This window comes from Haemorhous mexicanus, chromosome 18 (assembly GCF_027477595.1).
Source record: "Haemorhous mexicanus isolate bHaeMex1 chromosome 18, bHaeMex1.pri, whole genome shotgun sequence".
Taxonomy (NCBI): domain Eukaryota; kingdom Metazoa; phylum Chordata; class Aves; order Passeriformes; family Fringillidae; genus Haemorhous; species Haemorhous mexicanus.
The window spans coordinates 13186234-13206538 of record NC_082358.1 but is presented as its reverse complement, the minus strand read 5'-3'; the positions used below and the strand labels follow the sequence as shown (position 1 = coordinate 13206538).

The following is a 20305-nucleotide window of genomic DNA, read 5'->3' as shown; positions in this document are numbered from 1 at the left end:
GGCCCCGCCCCTGGCCCCGCCCCCGGCCCTGCCCCGCCCGAGCAGGGCGCAGCCGCGGCCCCGCCCCGCGGCGCCTGCGCAGGAGCCGCGGCCCGTCCCGTGCTCGCCGCCGGTCGCGTCGCAGGTCCCGGGCCGGAGCGGGCCCGCAGCGGTGCGTGAGGGCGGCCCCGGCCCGGGGACTCTCCCGGGTGCCGCCGGACGGGCAAAGGGAGCCCCGCGGAGCGGCGGCCTGGGGGGTGGGCGGAGAGCCCCGCTGGGGTGTGCGCCAGAGGGGCATCCCCCCCGGCCGGGCTCGGGTTTGGGATCCCCTGGTGCCAGCGAGGGGCGCGGCGGGGTTGGCTCTGTCATGGCGCGGCCCGAGAGGGCAGCGGGGAGGTGTGGGGGTCCAACAGCAACGAGAAGTGCATTTTTATTTATTTATTTTATTTTACTGTAATTTGGTATATCTGTATATCCCTGGGTGCCTCCCAGGGGCGTGCTGGGGTGGTGGCTGCGCTGAGACGCCCCGGGCACGTTCGAGGGCCTTGCAGGGCTCAACCTTTCACTCGTTCGCAGGGCAAGGATGAGTCTGTTCGGATCCACGTCGGGGTTCGGTACCGGAGGTACCAGCATGTTCGGCAGCACGACAGCCGATAACCACAACCCGATGAAGGTGCGTGTGCCAGCCCCCTGTGCTGCTGTGTCTGTTAATTTGTCACAGCAGGAGCTACTGACTCATTCTATAGAAGTAATAAGGGCTCGGTTCACAGTTTTCTAAAGTTGTTCTGTCTCCTGTCCTTCCTAGGATATTGAAGTAACATCTCCACCTGATGACAGCATATCTTGTTTAGCATTTAGTCCACCAACGCTGCCGGGTAATTTCCTCATTGCAGGATCATGGGCAAATGATGTAAGTATTCTCTGTTAGACATGCAGATGAATAAAGTGCCTAAACTGCAAAATGGGATCCTAAAAGCTTGTGCAGGGCACCTGAAAGCCTAACTTGGTGAAGAACTGCAAAATTTATGTCTGGTATCAAGGCTCTAAGTTTAACATAGTTGATAAATCATCACAAACCCCAAAAGAACAAATTATTGATTAAGTTATCGTAACAAGGTTTTTTTTGTTATTTGAAGCATGAGATCCCAGCTGGCGCAGGCAGGGAGGGAAGACAAATGAGGGCATGTTTTCTCACTGTTGTGTTCTGCCCAGCTGAGGCTTCAGGGTTCTCCAGGACAGTGTGGTGAGGGGTTCCAGGTTTGCAAGGCACTCTTGAGGTGGAATTGAAATTGTGGGACTGAGTTTTGGCTCTACAGGTGAAAGGAACATAAGCAAAAAACCCAAGGTTTCGCTAGTTCTGAAAAAAACACAGACTTTGGTATCTATAACCATACTTTTTGTTGCATAAACTAGGGCTGGAGTCTCCAGGACAAGTCTTTTCAAGCTCCTGTTAACATGGTTTATCTGCATTTGCTTCTGTTGCAGGTTCGCTGCTGGGAGGTTCAGGATAATGGACAGACAATTCCAAAGGCTCAGCAGATGCACACGGGGCCTGTACTCGATGCCTGCTGGAGTGATGTATGTTGTTATTTAAAAACAAATGCTCATTTTTTACCAGAAGTCCACATAAACTGCTGTGTGGTTTGCAGGCAGATGAATGCCACAGGTAGCTGCAGCCCATGGTTGTTGCACAGACTGAAATTGCTGTAAATGTGTGCTGAGAGTGTGTCCTAGTGGGATGGGCTGACATGGGTGTAAGAAGGCTAAAAGTGAGTCTTAAAGTTAGGAGTGTGTTAAAAGCTAGATAAAAATAGCACTGTTTGTTCTTTTATGACATAGTAATAAATAAATTTGAATTTATGTTTCTTGTCTTGCCCTCCCTGTACGTGTTAGTCTGATGTTACACTGTTTCTAGAAGAGAATAACACTTGACGGTTTTCCCATTCACTAATCTCTTGGTTTTATTCTTATTTTTTAGGATGGGAGTAAAGTATTTACTGCGTCTTGTGATAAAACTGCCAAAATGTGGGATCTCAACAGTAATCAAGCAATTCAGATTGCACAAGTAAGTAAAGCCCAAAGTACTAAATAGTTTTTTTTTCTTTTTCTGTTTTTATTAAAAGTTACCTTTCTAATTTTTATATTTTTGTGATAGTGAAGTGCACCTGAACAGGTGATCAAAGTGATTTAAAAACCCTGTGCATCTGTTACTTAAGGGAGCTCTTTCCACTTCTGCAGTGATCCCACTGTCACCCTGATGCATTAGAGGGGAAAAAAGAAGTCATTCAATTGTCATTCATTTTAAAGAAGTCATTCAATTGACTTCACAAATATCAGCTTTTTACTGCAACAACAACAGAATTACAATTTACATTCTCAAATCAGAACTTAATGTCTGTTGGTAGAATACTTAATTATGGTGACTAAAATTAGTTACCAGTTGTAATTTAAGAAGAGTTGTTCTCTTTAATGACTGCTGCTTGCATGTGTGTTTGTCCTTTCTTTCTTCAGCATGATGCTCCTGTGAAGACCATCCATTGGATTAAAGCCCCAAATTACAGCTGTGTGATGACAGGAAGCTGGGATAAAACTTTGAAGGTATGATTTTTATCTAAACAAATGCACACAAAGTGTGCTAGTAATTTGTGTATAAAAATATTTACGTGAAGTGAAAAATATTTATTAAGCTCTAATAATTAATGGAGTAGCCTCACTTCACAGGGAGTTGCACTGTTCTGACTGTAACAAGAATGAAACTGTTACATTCTCTGCCCTGTAGTAATTGTTGGTGTATCCTGAGCTCCAGATGTAAGTTTGTTTGTTTCTCTGTTCCCATCAGTTCTGGGATACCCGTTCACCGACTCCTATGATGACTCTGCAGCTCCCTGAAAGGTGTTACTGTGCAGATGTGGTAAGTCAGGATATGTGGCATACTGGTGCCAGCTGGATAACTGGGAGGAGGAAGAAGTTTTGGGGGTTCTGTAGGACAGGATTTGAATATAGTTAGTGTTTGATGTCTGTGTGATTGTAGTACTAGAACATAATCTGGTCTTCTTGATCAGGCCCTGGAAAAGAAGGGGTTTTCATCATATAAAACATACTTGGTGTCCTTTTAACATCACAAAAATCAGCATGAGGACTGACCTGCCCTTAGTTCTGGACAAGTTTGTAAACCACCATTGCACTTCGCACTGGAAGAATCAGCACAGAAGTAGAAGATTTTTGGTGTGTTTAATTTCTCAGTGATAGGGAAAAGCTGACTTGTGTTTGAAGATAGGTGAACAAATGAACTTTTTCTTCATCTGTTTCCTATTTCCCTCCCTCTCATTCCTTTTAGTTCTTCAGAGTGTTCTGCCATGCAAATAACACAAATGTCTCTCTTCCAACCTGTTTTACAACCTTATCCAGGTTCATCCTATGGCAGCTGTGGCCACTGCAGAAAGGGGTTTGATAGTTTATCAGTTAGAGAACCAGCCTTCTGAATTTAGAAGAATAGAATCTCCTCTGAAACACCAGGTAAATAATAATATTTGTATTATACAGATTATTGACATTGTAGGCTTGACATTTTTTGTAAAAACATGCAGTGTTTCAAAACCAAGTTATCTTAGCATGGTAACACTCTGGTTTTCCAGTGATCTGTTGCTCATCTTCACAAGGATTTAGAAATTTAAACTGTTGCCCAGATTCTCAACAGAATTTGAGCTATCTCTTGACCTTGCTAGTGGTTTTGCTTTACCTTGCATTGATGACTTTGAAGTTTTGTGTCCCTATGGAAAAGATCTCTCTGCTTAAACTCCTTTGTATCTTTCTCAAATTCAGCATCGCTGTGTTGCTATTTTCAAAGACAAAGTGAACAAACCAACTGGATTTGCCCTTGGAAGCATTGAAGGCAGAGTAGCTATTCATTATATCAACCCCCCAAACCCGTAAGTATTCAATAAAACATCCTCTCTTTATTGCTCAGGTCACAGTGATGGGAATAAAAAGCTTTTTTTAAAAATATTTTTAACTTTTTAATTTCCTTTCCAGTGCAAAAGATAATTTCACTTTTAAATGCCATCGCTCCAATGGAACAAACACATCAGCACCTCAGGACATCTATGCTGTGAGTATCCAACATGTATCATATATGCACTGTACACTCCTAATGTAAAGTTGGCTCTGAATTGTTCTCCTTCACCTTTTATCTTGCCTAAGGCTAAGACACATTTAAAGACCTGTCATAGTCATTCTTTAAGAGGAAAGGCAAATTTTTATACTCCCATAAAACAAGCACTTTCATTGGATCTGCTTGTCAACAGATTGAACTTGTTGATTTTGCAGATAATGAAACAATAGTTGTGAAATGGCATTATGCATTGAATTATTAGGTACTAAGCCAAAAAGATGGTGTTTTTCTTGTTGCTTTGGTGGTTTTTCTTTGGTTGTTTTTGGGGATTTTTTTCTCCAAAGAAATTTTAAAGATTTAAGAGCTGTATTTATTTGAAATTTAACGTATTTACTCTTGTAGACTTCATCACACCTTCTGAGAGTGTGTCCATCATGGTGTTTTTCATGGTGTTCTGTGTGGTTCTGCAGGTTAATGGGATTGCATTCCACCCTGTCCATGGTACTCTGGCCACAGTAGGGTCTGATGGGAGATTCAGCTTCTGGGATAAAGATGCACGGACAAAGCTAAAAACCTCAGAGCAGCTGGACCAGCCAATATCTGCTTGTTGTTTCAACCACAATGGCAATATATTTGCTTATGCTTCCAGCTATGATTGGTCAAAGGTAAGAAGACTTTAGACTCATGGTCATACTTTCAGTTGACAACCAAGACTCTTCTTCTTGTGAGGCTTTTGGTGTTCTTTATAAGTAGTAGGTCAACCTTTCTAATTTCTAAGAGAACTTAAAAAGGCCATTTTGGCCTCCTGATGAAGTTTAACATTGAAGCTGTGAATTGGTGGTGTTTCAGCTCCAGCTGGGACAGGATTGCTCAATGATGCTGGTTTACAAATGTGGATGAGCAAACTGTAAATCTGCTGATTCAGAGGTTGCTATGGTTGCTCACACACGTTGTGCCGTGGGCAGTGTCACAGGGCAGCGTGGCACCCTGACAGCTTCCCACAGAGCTTGTGAAATGCACATCTCTGCTGCTGGTGCAGGGAAAAAAGTTGTCACTGTGATTATAAACACTTAACCCAGTGTTTGAATGCTCTCTATTAAATTTTCACTGCCACTTAGTGAGGCTTTTGATGGTGCTTGTTTATGTATTTCTCTTCCACACTTAACAATACAGATGCAGCAGAACCACAGAAAACCATGATCTGTGGAAAATCAATGCTTCCTAATAGTGAGGGAGGGCAGCAAGCTTGGAATGTAACTAATTTTCATGGTGCTTGGAGGATAATGTTCCTTGTGGTTTTGGGTGAAATGAATGCAGAAATCACATACATTAACTCAATTGCATGCCACAGAGAGCTAAATTTTAATTCACTGCATTGTATTTCGTCCTCTGCCCACATTAAAATATTTGTTGGTGCCAGGGCAGATGAATTCTTCACTTCTGTGGCTTGGGTAGACTTTCAGATCTGTAAACCAGCATTAAATAGTAAAATCAGTTGGTGCTAAGTACTAACCTTCCTTCCTTCCCAGAGCCATTTCTTGTCCATGGCGTTGGTAATTTCCAACTTGAATGCTGGACCTCAGTAGCTTTATTACTGTTTACTCTCCCTGATTTGGATACTTAGGCATTAATTTGGTAATGTGTATGAAAATGATATGCAAAACAGGACATTTGCATCTGCAGCTGGGGAACAGAAAACTCTGCAGTTGCCTGTGGAACCTGGGCTTCACTTGGAAAAAATGTGACCTTCTGTCATTTAAAAGATAGAAAATAGAAAGTGAAGCTGGGTGGCCATTAAAGGTTTGGTTTTTTCTCTGCCTTGAATGACATTTAAGAGAAATCATACTGAGTTCCTAGGCTGTATCTGTAAAGTAGAATTTAGAGGTATATTATTTTCTTTAATCAAAAATATTTTATAATTTAGAAATGGATAAAAGTCTCTTAAATTTTACTTTATATGTATAATTCTTGTAATTGCTTGTTCAAGCAAGCTGTTCCTAATCCACCAGTGTGGTCCAATATCTTAGGTCTTAAAGGCTTTAAGATAAAATCTTAATAATCCAAACTCATGGAATATTCATATTCTTACATTTTAAGTAATGCTGATATTTTTTTCTTTAAAGAGAGTAAGTGTAGATTATTTTTGTCTTTAGGGTCACGAATTCTATAATCCACAGAAGAAAAACTACATTTTTCTGCGAAATGCAGCAGAAGAGCTGAAGCCCAGGAATAAGAAGTAGTGAGTCTGACTTGAACTCCTCTACTTGTTCTGCCCTTCCTGCCTCTGCTCTTTGGCCATTTGTGCCCTGTTGCACCATGGTTCAGTCAACTTTGGATCACAGACATTTAGCAGGAACTGTAAAAATGACAGTAAATGTATTCTGACTTGCTGGAGAACGTTTCCAAATTAGATACTCTGATGTGTATAAGAAAGAGAGGCTCGTATTGACATGACTTAACCACTCTCTGTTCCACAGCAATAATGAAATTGCAGCAAAATCAACATCTGGGGTGGATATTCCTGCTTTGAAGTGCAACCATTTGTATCTCTGGATTTATTTTGTTAGTATTACATTAAAATATGTTAATTATAATCGTTCTGGAGAGGCTGTATAAATACTGTATTTTTTGTAAGTACTTGGAGAATCACCAGTAATTCTTGTCAAAGGAGGCTTGTTTTTTTTCTTATTAATAATTCAGGGGTTCTTTCATTGCTTTCTGGTTTTTGAAATGGAAGCATTGTCTGCTGTATGCCAGGAAGAAATGCCTTGCAAATAGTTTTCCCTCCTTTTTTAGATGACTAGGAAGGTATGTAGGGGGCCAAGAGCAGTGACAGAAACTCAAGGCAGAAGATGGGCCCAGTGCAAACAATTTTTCTGGCACTCCTGCAGTGGACATGACTTCTGAGCAAACTGCTTTTTCTAATTCAAAGGAGAAGTTGCAGTGGTGCCAAGTGGTGAAATAGCTCAGAGTTCAGGAACATGAGCAAACCTTTAAAGGTTTTATTCATGACCAAACCAATGTGTGCAAAATCTCTTTGACCTAAGCTTCCTTGAAGCTGACACCTTTCAGAGTTTGAGCTGAGCATTTTAACATGTTTTTTTCCTGTAAGAGTGTGTTCAGGACTGAAAAAAATACTCATTTTTGTATTAACTAAAAAGTAGTGCTGGGAAGCTTCATCCTGATCAAAAATGCTGTGAAACAAAATGAGTGGGTCTCTTTCTGACTTGAATCTACCACTGTTTACTTTTAACTAGCCAGTTGTATACATGCCAAAGTTTTCTTTTTGGAAGTGAATGCTTATTATTCCTGTCTAACTATTGTTTGTTTGATTATGACTGAATAAAAAGGGGATGGGGGGAGCATGTATAGGATTTCATGGCATATTGTACAAATTCTCTGTAAAACTGTTATGGTTTAATGCTGGTGGTTACGGATTCATGCTGAGTTTCAAATAAAATTTTTACTAAATGCTTTTTTATATTCAGAAGTTCTGTTCCAATAATGTGGGCAAGGCAATGTGCTTCCTGTTTCAAAGCAGCTTTTTGGCCTTTCACTGCAACTCAGGGACATTTGCTGAAAGTCAGCTCCTTTTCCTCCAGCTGCTTAAGCTGAGAATCCAATGCATTTTCCAACTTCTGTTCCACTACGAATGATTCCTGTGGGTTTGCCTCAAATAATTGGGAGAAGTGGTGTGAAAGGCCTTTTGTTCTGGGAGGAATCAAGTTCATTGCTATTTCAGCAGCCAAACACCTGACATGGTGAGTACAGATGAATCACAGACTCCTCAGACTCCCTCCAGCCCACTGACTTTTCACTCCAGACTCTCCCCTGTGTTCATCAGTTTTTGCTGGATTGGTATTTCTTGTTTGGTACAGAGGAAAGTCCTTTAAATACACCCAACTCTGCTTTGTTAACAGGTTATCTTTATCTGGTTTATTTCTCAAGATAGTTTGTTTTTTTTTTTCTGCTACCTCAATGTTTTACATAGTTTTAGATTTTGCATTCATGCCCAATTTGTTTTCTTTAAGGTAGGAAAGAGTTCCCAGCACTTTAGCAGAAGCTGATCATTTGCTCAAACATTTCTTTGGTTTCTGTTGATTTTTTCCCTGAGGTTGTGATTGGTATGCAGCAATCTTTGGTTGTTAGCACATTTTTCCAGACTTCCCAGCCAACTGAATGCCACCAAACCACTGCAGGCTCGAGATCAGGTGTAAGTGATCACTGAAGTGTGCAGAACTCCCACTGGAGTAAACAGGGAAGAAAGGAATATGTCATTGTTTCCTGCTTTAAAAAAATCTCATTTTGTTTAAATACCTAATAATGTGAATGAGGGAGAGAAAATAGATGAGTTCAGCAGGTACATTTCTCTGGGATCCAGTGGAGCTGCACCTGCTTCAGTGGCCACTGAGGCCAGCACTGGTGAGTCTGATTTCCTAACACATTATGTGTTAATATATTGAGTAACTTACTCTGCTGGACTGAATTTCTTTGTCACTGAGGCTTCAGAATTTTTTAATCATCACTTGCTACTTGTTCACACTAATTTAGAAGGACATAGTTTCCATTATGTTGCTGTGCACATTAGATGTGTTCAGCTGGGAAGAGAGGCTTTGAACTGAATTGTTTTCCATTACCCAAGTTAAGAGAGCACATTGGCAATTTGCTCTTCCCTGGAACTATTGTGAGGTTCTGTTGTAAAGTACACACAGCTGTATCCCTTCAAGCATCAAAAATGAGAGTTTATTCACACCCTTTAAAGTGTTAGTGCATTTCTGGAAATGTATTCACTCGCTATTCTATGGCAGTTACCTGTCCAAAAAAACTGAGTGAGGAATGTAAGATACTTTCATGTACCCAAAGCTAACCATAGGAATGCTTGATGTATGAAATAACTTCTTTAGTTTTCTGAAAGTTTGCTGTCAGTGTGGTTTATTGCAGGCAAATAATCTTTGGCACAAAGAGCAGCCCAGTTAAACCCCTCAAAAGGAGAACATTTTACATTTTCAGATGAGTTTCCTGCTGCTGCTCTCACGTGTCAGTGGTTTTGCACATTGGTTTAATGAAACGTATTTCAGAAAACGAAATAATTGGCAAAGTTTGTCTGCTAGAGCCTTTCACAGATGAAACAAGACAAGTTTGCACAATGGCAGGCAGGCAGAGTATTGATTTACCATCTGCCACAGGAAATGCAGTCCTGAATTGGTGTGTACTCCAGTTTAGCTCCTAGGCCAGAGAAATTGGTCACTGAGTTGTTCTGCAGAGGGGAGTGGATTTGAGATTGAGGTGGGATTAGGTGTACGTGGGATGTTTCAATCAAACTGTTGCTTTGGCCTGGCTCAGTTTAGTGGTGAGGAAGTGCAGTTTGCAGATGAGGTGTCTGGGCAGCTGCCCATGATAGGGAATTGTGTCAGATCACTGTCATGAGGTTTTACGCTCTCCAGCCTTTGAAATGATAGAAACCACTGAATTCCAATTAGTTTGCTTTCTGCAGAGATGAACCTGAGCAAAATGAAATGGCTGTTAATTTTTAAGTCTCCAGATTGGCTAATTAAGTGCCATTTGCAGTCATTTGGGTAAGACTGATTTATTTCACAAAACTCTGGTGCTGATTCACCGTGTAAAGAATTTCCCCTGGGTTATTGAGCTTTACCAGCAGGTGATGATCATCACCTGGAGCTGCAGCACACAATAATGACTGGAACAAACTCAGGACAGGAACAATTCCCCAGTAACTTTCTCCACCCCGGCAGCTGCGGGATGCACGGAATGCAGCAGTTTGAAGCCGTTGCTGTAACTCTGCTGTGGTGCCAGGCGATGGCAGTGCTGATGGCTCCTGAGCAGAGCTCTCCTTGCAGCCGGGGCTGCAGCACGCCTGGGACTCTGCACGGAGCTGGAGTGCTGCTGGAATACAAGCTACAGTTATTTGTAAAAGCAGCTTCTCCCGAAATACTCAGGGAACAGAAGAAGATGGAAATAACTTCCATTTTTGAGTTTTTCAGGAGTGTACCTGGTATCCATGTACAAACCCAAGTCTTTAGAGCTATGCAATGCTCTTTTAGCTGCTCAGTGAGACATCTGACCAAGCAGGTCATTTATTTGTTCCCCTTCTCTCACAGTTTCTTCTTCCCCTGGCTGCTAGCCTCACAATTCCTGGGCTCCAGGCCATTCCTCCCTTCCTGGCTGGCCTCGAAGGTCCCAGGCTCCTGGGCAGCCCAGTGCTGCTGCTGAGCACCCAGGGCTCTCTCAGTAAAATTATGGAGTTAGAAATCCCCAGGGGAGAGCTGGGTCCCAAACTGCTGCTGGGCAGTGACCTGTGACCCCCCATGGCCATGGGTGCCTCCACTGTCCTCTGCTGCCTCAGGACTGAGTGGCTCATTCTGTGACATGATTTCCAAGTCTATGTGATTGTTACATTGATTTACTAAACCATGTGCTAGGATCCTCAGACTTGCAGAGGGTCCAGGCTATAAAGAAATTATGAATTCTGTATTGTGCTATTTTCAGATTGTACCATATTAAGGCTACTTGTAGAAATCCTCTCCTATACTAATCATAAATTCTGTGCTATGCTAGTCAGAATATCCTGCTGAGAAAACCTTGATTGTAACCACAATTTAGTGCTGTCTTTACTCTGCCAAAGACCCCTAAAATAACCCATCTGTCCCCTTAGGGTCAGGTGTAATTCAAAGGGGAAAAGCCCAGGAATATTTCCACTGACAGAATGTTGTCTTTGCACACCTCAGGCTGTGGGTTGGAGTTGGTAGAACTACATTTCATCCTGCAGCTGGAGTTCCAACAGCTGGAAGCCATCTCTTTGCATTTCCAGGTAAGCTTAGGTTTATATACAGCAGTGCAGGGCCCATCCTGCTCTCAGCAGCAGCACAGCCATTCCATCAGAGGAAGCTGCTGCTGCTCTTCCCTTGCCAGGTCAGAATAAATGGAGCAACACCAGCTGGCTGTGGTGCTCCCAGCAGACTGCTGGGACTGCCACTGGGCTCTGTGTGCACGTGGAGCAGCAGTGCTCCCGAGAATCAGCAGCAGGAAGGAGCCCATGAGAGCAGAGCCTCTGGAGTGGCATCAGCTGCAAGCAGTGTGAGCTGAGAGTGGCACTGATGCACAGCCCCAGGGAGGTCCCACTTGATGCAGAATGGGACCTGAATGGCCAAACTGATCTCGCTCCTTCCTCAGGGGCAAAGCAAACTTCCAGGTGTTTGCACCATTTACCTGCTTCTGGAACGGGGATGGTGCTACACCTGGGAAAAGTAATTCACATTTTTAGGTCTTGGTTGCAAGGTAACATGAGACTGAGGCAGCACCACAAAGGGGAGCATGTGCCTTGGGAACACTTGTGCATGGACAGAGTAATTCCAAATGTTTGTGTTGCATCAGTTCTGCAAATGCTTCTTGTTACAGTCCATAAAAGATACAATAGCTGCCAGCATTAGCTTTGTAAAGAGAGACCGTTTTCTTCTGTTGACTAATTATGCAGTGAATATATTCAGTTTGAAGGGACACTTCAATAATTTAGCAGGCATGTGCCAGGTAATACAGGAGCTTTTGTCTTACTGGTGGCACAGATCTTGAATCCTGTGTAACCCAATCCCTGGCTTTATGTTTTCAAGGAAGTGTTTGGTATAGCTCCTGTATCAAGTGCCACTGAAAAGCAGGCCTAGATAAGAGATTAAGGTAATGCTCTTCCCTGGGCATAGGGAAAGTTTACCCTTTGCTGCCCAGGGTGTTTTCTGCTTTATAGTGTGAGGTGTGGATGTGCTGAGATCCAACAATGAGCTTGTTGTAGGAATGGGAAAATGCTGCAAACTGCATATTAAACACCCAGGTCAGCTAAGCCTGTCCTTGGGGGTGCATTAACAAATGCTTTGTAGTTTGACAGGGAATGCTTTCTGCCATTCATATTTCTTAAATGCAGATTGTTGATTTGCTGGACCAGACAAGGAGAAGTGCTATGTTCAGTTCCTGGGAACACTGTGAAATAAAACTCAGGTAATGGATTTTCTTCAACCCTTCCCAAGATACTTACTCACAGTTGTGCCATCTGCCAGAAGGGTGTAAGCTCAAATGTCCTTTTCTGACCCACTGCCAGCTGGTTCAATCACCTTCCTTCCCTTGCCTATAAAATGCACCTCACTACTGATCTACAGCACAGGGAGACCCATTTGGTTTAGAACATGCCATGATTATTGCAGTCACTAAAGGGCAGAGATAATGCAGTAGCTCAAACTATTCTCAAATGACTAAACTGGAGCTCAAATACAATTCTTACAGCTGTTTTTCTTTGGAAGGACAGCTGTCTGCCATGCTCCTGCTGTAACAGTGGGATTTATATGGAGTCAGGTATCACTTACTGACAGGTAATTGCTTTCTGCAGATACCTGACTCTTTTCCTTGGAGGTCTCCCTTTCCTAAGTAATGTTCATTCTTGGTCTGTAGCAGCAGGGTTGCAGACAGCAGTTGGTTGTTTAAGCATTAATGTTTAATTTACAGAGCAGTATCTATATAATTGTAAAGAAGAACACCTACATTTGTGGAACATTGTCAGGCTTCGAACACGAGTATGTAGCATTTCAGAAACACTTTAACTGGGCTGAAACAGCTTTTCAAAAAACCACAGAAAGACGGTCTATTTAAAGAGAACAGCATAGCAAAACCTTCTCATTGAACCCTTCCAGCTTTTGTTCAGCCATTGGCTGGGTGATGCAGTTGGAGCCATTCTGCAGTGCTGACCTGTGCTTGCCACAATGGCTGAGCTCATCCAGCTCATCATCTGGGCACCTCTCTTTGGTGGTCCTGCAAACAGCAGCAGGGAAATGAGAGAGGATGATTAAACTCTCCAAACTGTTCTGAACATGGCTTGGCCCAGGGTAACATTTCCCACTAGTGACCGACTTGCTGCTGAACAGGGCTGGGGCAGTCACAGCCACACTTCTGGTAAGGAAACAGAGGAGTGTTTTTTTTCTCCTTGTAAGCTGATGAAAATGTCCTTTGAGGTAAGACTGGCCCTGGCACCCCAGGGCTGGCAAAAGGAAAACCATACAGCAGAATGGATTTCCTCATTCAGTACTGATCCACACACTTTATTCACGAGCTTGACTTCAAAATACAATCAGCCCATCTGCCAGCCTTTTGGTCCTCCTGAGGATGCAAAACCTGCCCTCTTTCTTGTCTTGCACCTTTCTCTATGTGCTTCCCCACTAACTAAAGGCGTGATGGGCACTAACTGGGCCGTGTGATTGAGCAGGAAGTGGCCTGCCTTTGTTTCACTGGTCATGTTCAGCTGATGTCATTGTCCTGCTGCGGTGTTGGGGACATTGTGTGGCTGCCTGTTGAGCTGTTGATGGCTTTTCCCCATCAGGAATCACTGCTCCAGCAGAGTGGATGTGGATGTTGGGCTGTCAGGAGCCAGTGGCACTGCCCAAGTGAGCTTTGACCCCTGCAGTCAGTGATTGTGCTGCCCTGCTGTGGCACCATTGTAGCAGGTTCTTTTTGTTTTTGTAAAAGGCCCATTTTGGACTTTTTGAGGTCATGCAGAAGCTGGAATCATCCTGCCCAGATTTCAGTGCAGGTAACTCTGTTTTTCTTTTTAAACACCTTTCCAGGCTCCATGAAAAAAAGCTTTGTAACCAGTGCTGATATGTTGGTTTGTTGTCTTGACATTCCAATTGTGTTTATATCCTGTCCAGAGCCACTGCAACGAACCTTTGCTGCCTTGTGTTTAAATAGAGTAGACATGGTAACTAGAAAGCTCCAAGAGTTTCAAACAAAACCTTTAAGGAAGGTTAATTGCCATGCTAATATTTTTTCTTTTTGTGTATGTTCTTCTGGCCAGGTTCATTGTGGGCATCAAATAATTTCTAGAAGTATCACAGCTGGAGAAGTGATATCAGAGTAGATGGATTATTTATCTCACTGGATGTGGTGTGACAGAAGAGTCTGGATTAGTGAGGACTAAAATACAGCAACCTGGGGAAAAGGAGCATGAGGTTATGGAGGGGATCCATGGCTGAGACCTGGCTGTGCTCCCCTGTGGGAAGGGGGAGAGAAATTGGGTCTGCCCAGTGCTATGGATGTGCTCCAGCTCTGGAGTCACCTGTCTTTTGCTGTTAAGAATATCTGTGGTGTCCATACAGCTGTGCTCTACATCCCAGAGCTGAGACATCTTGTTTAATGTTCTTCTGTGTCCTGACTGCTCCCTGGTTGGAGTGGGTGGACAGTTCCTGCTCAGTTTGTGCTACCAGTGTCACGTGCACTCCCATGAAAAGGTCATGAGATGTGGCCCTGGCAGCTTTGGCAGAGATTGTTAGAAGCCCTCTGGCATTTTCTTTTTTTAAATCAGAAAATACCACTTAGTTTTAACTTAACTCCACAAATATTTGGAAAAAATATAATTATTAATGCTGTTTCAAAAGGCCTTACTTTTTCTGCTTCCTTCCTTTAAAGAACATTAAATGATTTCTTGTTCATTTTAAAATGTAGTTTTATGGTTTTCAAACTTCAGAAGTATGAAGTTACAATTAATATTTTCCCAAAGTACAACATAAAATTGAAATAGCAAAAATATTTGTTTAACTATTTTGAGATGTAGTTTGCATGTTTGACTCAAATGGAATGTTTTTTTCTAAAAAACTTTTTGTGGGAGGAAAACCCTTCTGATGATTAAATCCCAGCCTGAGAGAGATGGGACAATATTTCCATTAGAGACAGAGTTTCTGTGCAGGAATTCAGGGAAGGAACAGAATCTTTATTGGAGGCTGTGTTTAGCAGTGGGTAACAAGTGATTTCATCTCCTTATCCTTTTCTCCCTTCCCTCAGTGCCCTGCCTTGCAGATTTGGGAATACAGAGACTCTTCCTCCATGACATCACCAAACCATGGAGAAAAAGGCAGTATCTTAGCCTACATATTTGATGTTCTGCTGTGATGTAGATGCTGTCATAGCAGGAAAAGGTTTCCTGGATCTATCTCACAGCTCCTGCTCCCCAGTGCTTACTGCCAATGGAGGAGTTGTGGTAGAAAATCTGGAGAGAAACTTCTGTCCCAGAAACCACCATGAGTTGTTTGCTTTGCCCTGTTCCTTTTCTGTCATAACCCTCTGTCATCCCTTTCCTGCCTTCTATGAAGTAAAGAAGAAACTAAGATCAGCTAGTGAAGGATTTCCTGGATTTGTTGCATCATTTAGCTGCAATATGACCATCTGCACTTTTCATTACTCATTCTTTAAGAGGTTAAAGAGAGATCATCCCCAAGATCACAGGAAAGGCAAGGGTTACCATTGCTCTAGGCCAAGACATTACAATACTGATGATGACAGAACTATTTGGCAGAGATGCCAGCAATGCCAGAAAACAAGCCACCATCCTAATCAAGGGCAGTATTTTGATTGCTCAGAAAGCCAGCCCAGCTCCCTGCTGTCACACTGTGACAATCCCCAGCCCAGTGTCATTCCAGCTCCCCAGAGTGTTTTGCCAGGGCTGGGGAGAGTCTGTACACACAGCTCCCAGGAGCTGGACCTGGATAAACAGAGAACTGGAGATGGTGGAGGAGAAATTTCCCAAGGGCAGAGTAAAAAGCACCAAGAAATGTAGGTGTGCCCCTGAGGGTGGCTGCAGCACATCTTCACCACTGAAGGGACACCACCACAGGGTGCACTGAAGCACCTCTCCTTGCTGACCTCGTCCTTCCTGCTCCCAAACAGGTGCTTCATCCTCCCCCTGACACACATGGCTGGCACAAGGGCACGTGGAAGGAAAAGTGCCAAGCTGTGCTCTGAGAAACTCCTGGGAAACTGTGATGGTGGCACAAAGAGCAAAGCACAGGATTCCTGGATATCAGACATTCTCCCTGCTGGCAGTTGCAGAGGTATGAGCAATGTGATGGCACAGCCTCTTAGTTTCTTTGGCCATATTTTATGCCTTTATTTTCATCTAGACTTATATCCAAGGCTTGCAGTGCACGTCCTGTGGCAAGACCCTCCAAGCAGTTATGAGCTCTGCAATGTCTCCTCCAAGGCTCTTCTTTTCCAGGAATCTTGTTTGCAATTACCATGATTCTGTTTGTCTTTTGTCATGGCACAGATATGCAATTTTCATTTTCTGAAGGGAAATCAAATGGGAGGGCAGGAAAGTTGGGGAAGGAGAATTAGATTTTTAATGACATTTCCTTTAGCCACACTCTAACATATGCTTGTGGTCCAGCAGAATTGAGTGAGGTGTCCCATCTGTTGTTCTCTCAGTCCCAGAGTTACCAATGCCCATATCAAATTATTTTTTTTAAATGCAGGTTACTGGAACATTAAACCAGATCACTCCAGATGCCCACTAGAGCTGTGATCTGCTTCTCTGTAACCAGTGTAGCCAGCAAAAGGAAACAGAGTTCACTCAGCATGCCCAGTTCTGGAATATTCAGAAGAGGAAATAGTCCTATTGGAAGATTCCTACAGAAACCAAAGCCAGAAAGGGAACCTCCTCTGCTCAACTATTTTGTTACAAGTGTCCCAAAGAAGAATGATTTTCATTTTTCAATTCTTGTTGCAGCAGCAGCTCTGGGTTAAGCAATTGTTATGGTGTGCTCAGGGCACCAAACCAAAAAATCTGAGACAGAGGGCCCAGATGCAGAATTCCCTGTGATAACCCAAACCAAATGCCCCTGAATGCAGCTCCCTCAAGATCTCCCTGTTCACAGCCTCGCTGGTGGCCAGCATCCAGACTGAGCATTAGTAAAACCAACAAACCAAACAGTTCCCACAGTAAGTCCCTTGCTCTCCAGTTAACTTATTTAACTGTGGAGCTTCGAAGGGGGATGTTTCATCTGCTGTTGTTGCAATAAGCGGGTATCCATGGCAAAACCCAAGGGCACTGCCCTACAGCAATGAAGTCTTGGCTAAGCAGCAGCAGGAACTGAAAAAGGTCAGAGCTCCACAGCAGCCCTGCTCCATTTTAAAAATAAAGCCCAGCAGTTTGCTAAGAAATGAGGCAGGTTCTTCCATGGCTTGCAGATCAGACCTGGGGTGTCTTACATCAATTTTCCCAAAGACACTGGGGGAAGAAAGGAAAATGCTCAGACAAGTCTACAAGGAGAGCCCCACAGAGCTTCACTGCCAAGGGAGGGACAAGAACAAAAGGGATTTTGGGGCTTTGCAGAGGCCAAGGAACAGGGAACATTGTCCCTGCTGCTCTTTCCCCACCTCAGTCCTGTTCTTGTGCTCCCAAAGGTATAACTTCCTGCTATATTTTGGGTGTCATCCTTTAGGCAGGGACCATTTCTATATGGTTCTCTACCTGGATAGCCTTGCAGTGCCACCTCCTCTAGGATTGTCAATGGAATCCAGCACATTGGTTTGGTGATCTGCAGCTCTTCCATTCCACCTCTTGGATAATGCTGCTGAAGTCCACCAGAAGGAGTCTTTGTGTATCAATTTTGCACAAGCCTCGAGGAATGTATTAACATGTAATAAAAACCCGGTGAGTCCTCTTAACTGTGTTGAATTATTGTACAATTAATCTTCCCAATCTGAATGAGAATAGGATGCTCTGGATTTGCAATACAAATCCTGTACATTAAGGATGTGGATGGTTGTACACCCCCTGCAAAAGATGACTTTTCTCTCAGCCTCCTCACTGACTGACCTGTGTAGCTTTATATCTTAATAACTACAAAGGACTAAATACACCCCTACAATAGCTTATATCAGGTCTGTGTTCTCCTTGCTTGCAATCTGCTCTTAGATTTGTGCTAAGCAATGTCCTGCCTTCCCCAAGGCAGCTTCATACTTTGAGATATGCTTGCCTTTACAGGAGTTATCTTTGAGATAACTCAAAGAAAGTTGAAATATATTCTTCTCTTCTCAGGTACTATTGTTGCAGTAAAAGCACGGGGAGGTGTCAGCAAACTGGCTCTGCCAAGCTCCTGCAGCTTTGATCTGATGGCTGGATTTTATCTGTAGGTGTTTTGAGGAGGATGAGTGCTTTTCACAAGAACGAGGCGGAAAAAATAAAAGCAAACTAATTAACTTCCATAATGTTATCCTTACTAATTTTCTCTTCCCTTTCCTGCTGTGTTTGTGGTAACAGCTCATTAGAGCCTGTGTTTGCAATAGCTGCAGCATGAGACAGGAGATTTCATTTCCCCTCTTGCTTTCCAGGATGTGGCAGAACCGAGGCCGTCTCCCCAGCGCTACCGGGGGGTTTGTGCTGCTCACCGAGCACAGGTTTAGCCTGAGCTCCTTTCTTCTTCTGTTCTGCCTGTAAGAAACTCCTGTTCCTGCCTCGAGGGAAGAAGAGGAGCTGGGATTTCTCCTTTGAGAGATGTGGGGCTCATGTTTGAAGAAGAAAAAGCCTGTGCTGTTTTTCCCCCCCGACAAGCATAAGCATGGAGAACAGAGATGCTGCTGGTGTCTCTGGAGGACTCTGCCAGCCCTGCCTGCCCTGCAGAAGAGCCAGAGTCTGGTTGGATGGTTTGAATCTCTGCCATCATTTGGAGCAGAATGAGGCTCTGTAAAAGGACAGTGACTGAATGCCAACGGGGCTGTCATTAGCTCGGGCAGCCCAGGAAGCAGCTGATGTGCAGTTTGTGGTGGAAGTCATGCAGACAGAAGGGTGACTCGGGGTGGAGAGGCCCCAGCCCTTGGCTGCAGTCTGGCCCCAAAGGTGTGTTCCAGGCTTGCTGTTGGGATGGACCAGGCACAGCTGGTGGCTTCACAAGACACAAAGGCTCCATGGACCATCCATTTGCTGTCAATTTTTCACTGATGTTGGGTGCTGCTGGCCCAGCTCCATCTTTCTTCCACAGTAATCAAAGGAAATGCACCCTAGTCTTGAAGTCTGATGGTTCAGGACTGAAAGCTTAATGGCTTTCCTTGGCTTTTTTCTTTTTCCCCTCTCTCTTTTATGAAGCATAGGGTGTTTAGAACTATGGAAGCAGTGCAAGAAAAATATTAATGAATAACTATGGAGTGCAGACATTAATGCATTCCTTTCTCTTGAAATAACTGGCTTTTCTCTGTGGGGTCTGTAACAAAAAAAAAGTGTCTGCAGAGTCTGAACCTGCTGTATAGAAGCCAAAGTAGATGATGATTTAGAACTCCACTGGCTTTTTTTTTTTTTTTTTCTAAAATGTTATCTCTGTATTTATCATGTTGCAAAAAATATGTTTCTCTGAGAAATGATAAACCTAAGGCACAGGGGCCGTCCTTGAGATTCTGGGTGATGGAAAGTATGAATAAATAATGATTTTTGGGACCCTCTCCCACACCACAAACTCCAGCTGATGCTGGAGAGGAGGAATTAAAGCATTGCAAGCACCCTCCCCACTGGAGTTCCCCAGTGGTGGGTTCTGAAGCACCCAAGTAGCTTTTCAGCTTTTGTTTTCCTGCAGTTACGGAACAAGGGCAACATGCAGCAAATAAGGGGCTGTGCTTTAGTAACAATTCTCCCAGGTTTGAATCGCAGGTCAGGGCAGAAACCTGCACATCAGGTCATAGGCAATGGCACTTCACAGCAGGAGCTGCCTGCTCTTTCATGGAACAAAATGCAAGAGGAGGATGGTGGGGAACCCCATTGCTGACTACCAGTGGAAATGGGAACGGTGCATCCCTGTCCCCAGAGAGGCTGCACAGGTACATATCCAGGTGCCCAGTGGAGAAGCAGGAGGCTTAAGAACCTGCTTGAGAAAGATAGTTGTGAACCTTTGCTCAATCCTTGACCGCCTCCCTGGCTGTTTCTCCTTGGCGATTCCGTTCAACACCACCCCTTCCTCCTGCCCTGCCTCCCACCGCGCCTCTGCCCCCCTGCGTGCCACAAAGGCTGCCAGCTGCCGCTGGCTTTGTCCCCGTGTCCGAGCCTGCCGGGGACCAAGCCCTCGCCGTTGCGATGGTTGTGCAACAGCGGCGTGCTGGGGGTGCGGGACAGCCGCTGCCCAGGCGGGATCTTTGGCGGGCTCCTGCCGGAGCGCTGCCCTCGCCCGCCCGGCCCCGCTCCCCGGGAGCCGCCGGAACCTGCAGTGAGCGCGGGGCCCGGCCCGAGGGTCCGGCAGCGGGGACCGCCGGTGTGTGCGGCACTGCCGGGGCTCGGAGCGGGCCGGGGGCTCGGGCGGGGCGGGGCGCGGGGACCCCCGGGCGGGGCCGGACTACGCGCCCCGAGCGCCCCTGCGCGGCGGCGGGGCGGGGCCGCGCGGCCCTACAAAGGCGGCGGCGGCGGCGGGG

The 20305-nt window shown here is 44.4% G+C and overlaps 1 protein-coding gene across 1 annotated transcript; it reads left to right on the top strand.

Moving 5' to 3' along the window:
• Positions 1-63: 63 nt before the first annotated feature.
• Positions 64-7573, top strand: RAE1 (ribonucleic acid export 1). The gene is made up of 12 exons (XM_059862539.1): positions 64-151; positions 556-652; positions 785-889; positions 1465-1557; positions 1958-2044; positions 2491-2577; positions 2819-2890; positions 3388-3495; positions 3802-3908; positions 4012-4087; positions 4561-4755; positions 6244-7573. The coding sequence occupies exons 2-12, from the start codon at positions 563-565 to the stop codon at positions 6328-6330; spliced, it is 1107 nt and encodes a 368-aa protein (XP_059718522.1). The 5' UTR covers positions 64-151; positions 556-562; the 3' UTR covers positions 6331-7573.
• Positions 7574-20305: the final 12732 nt, after the last annotated feature.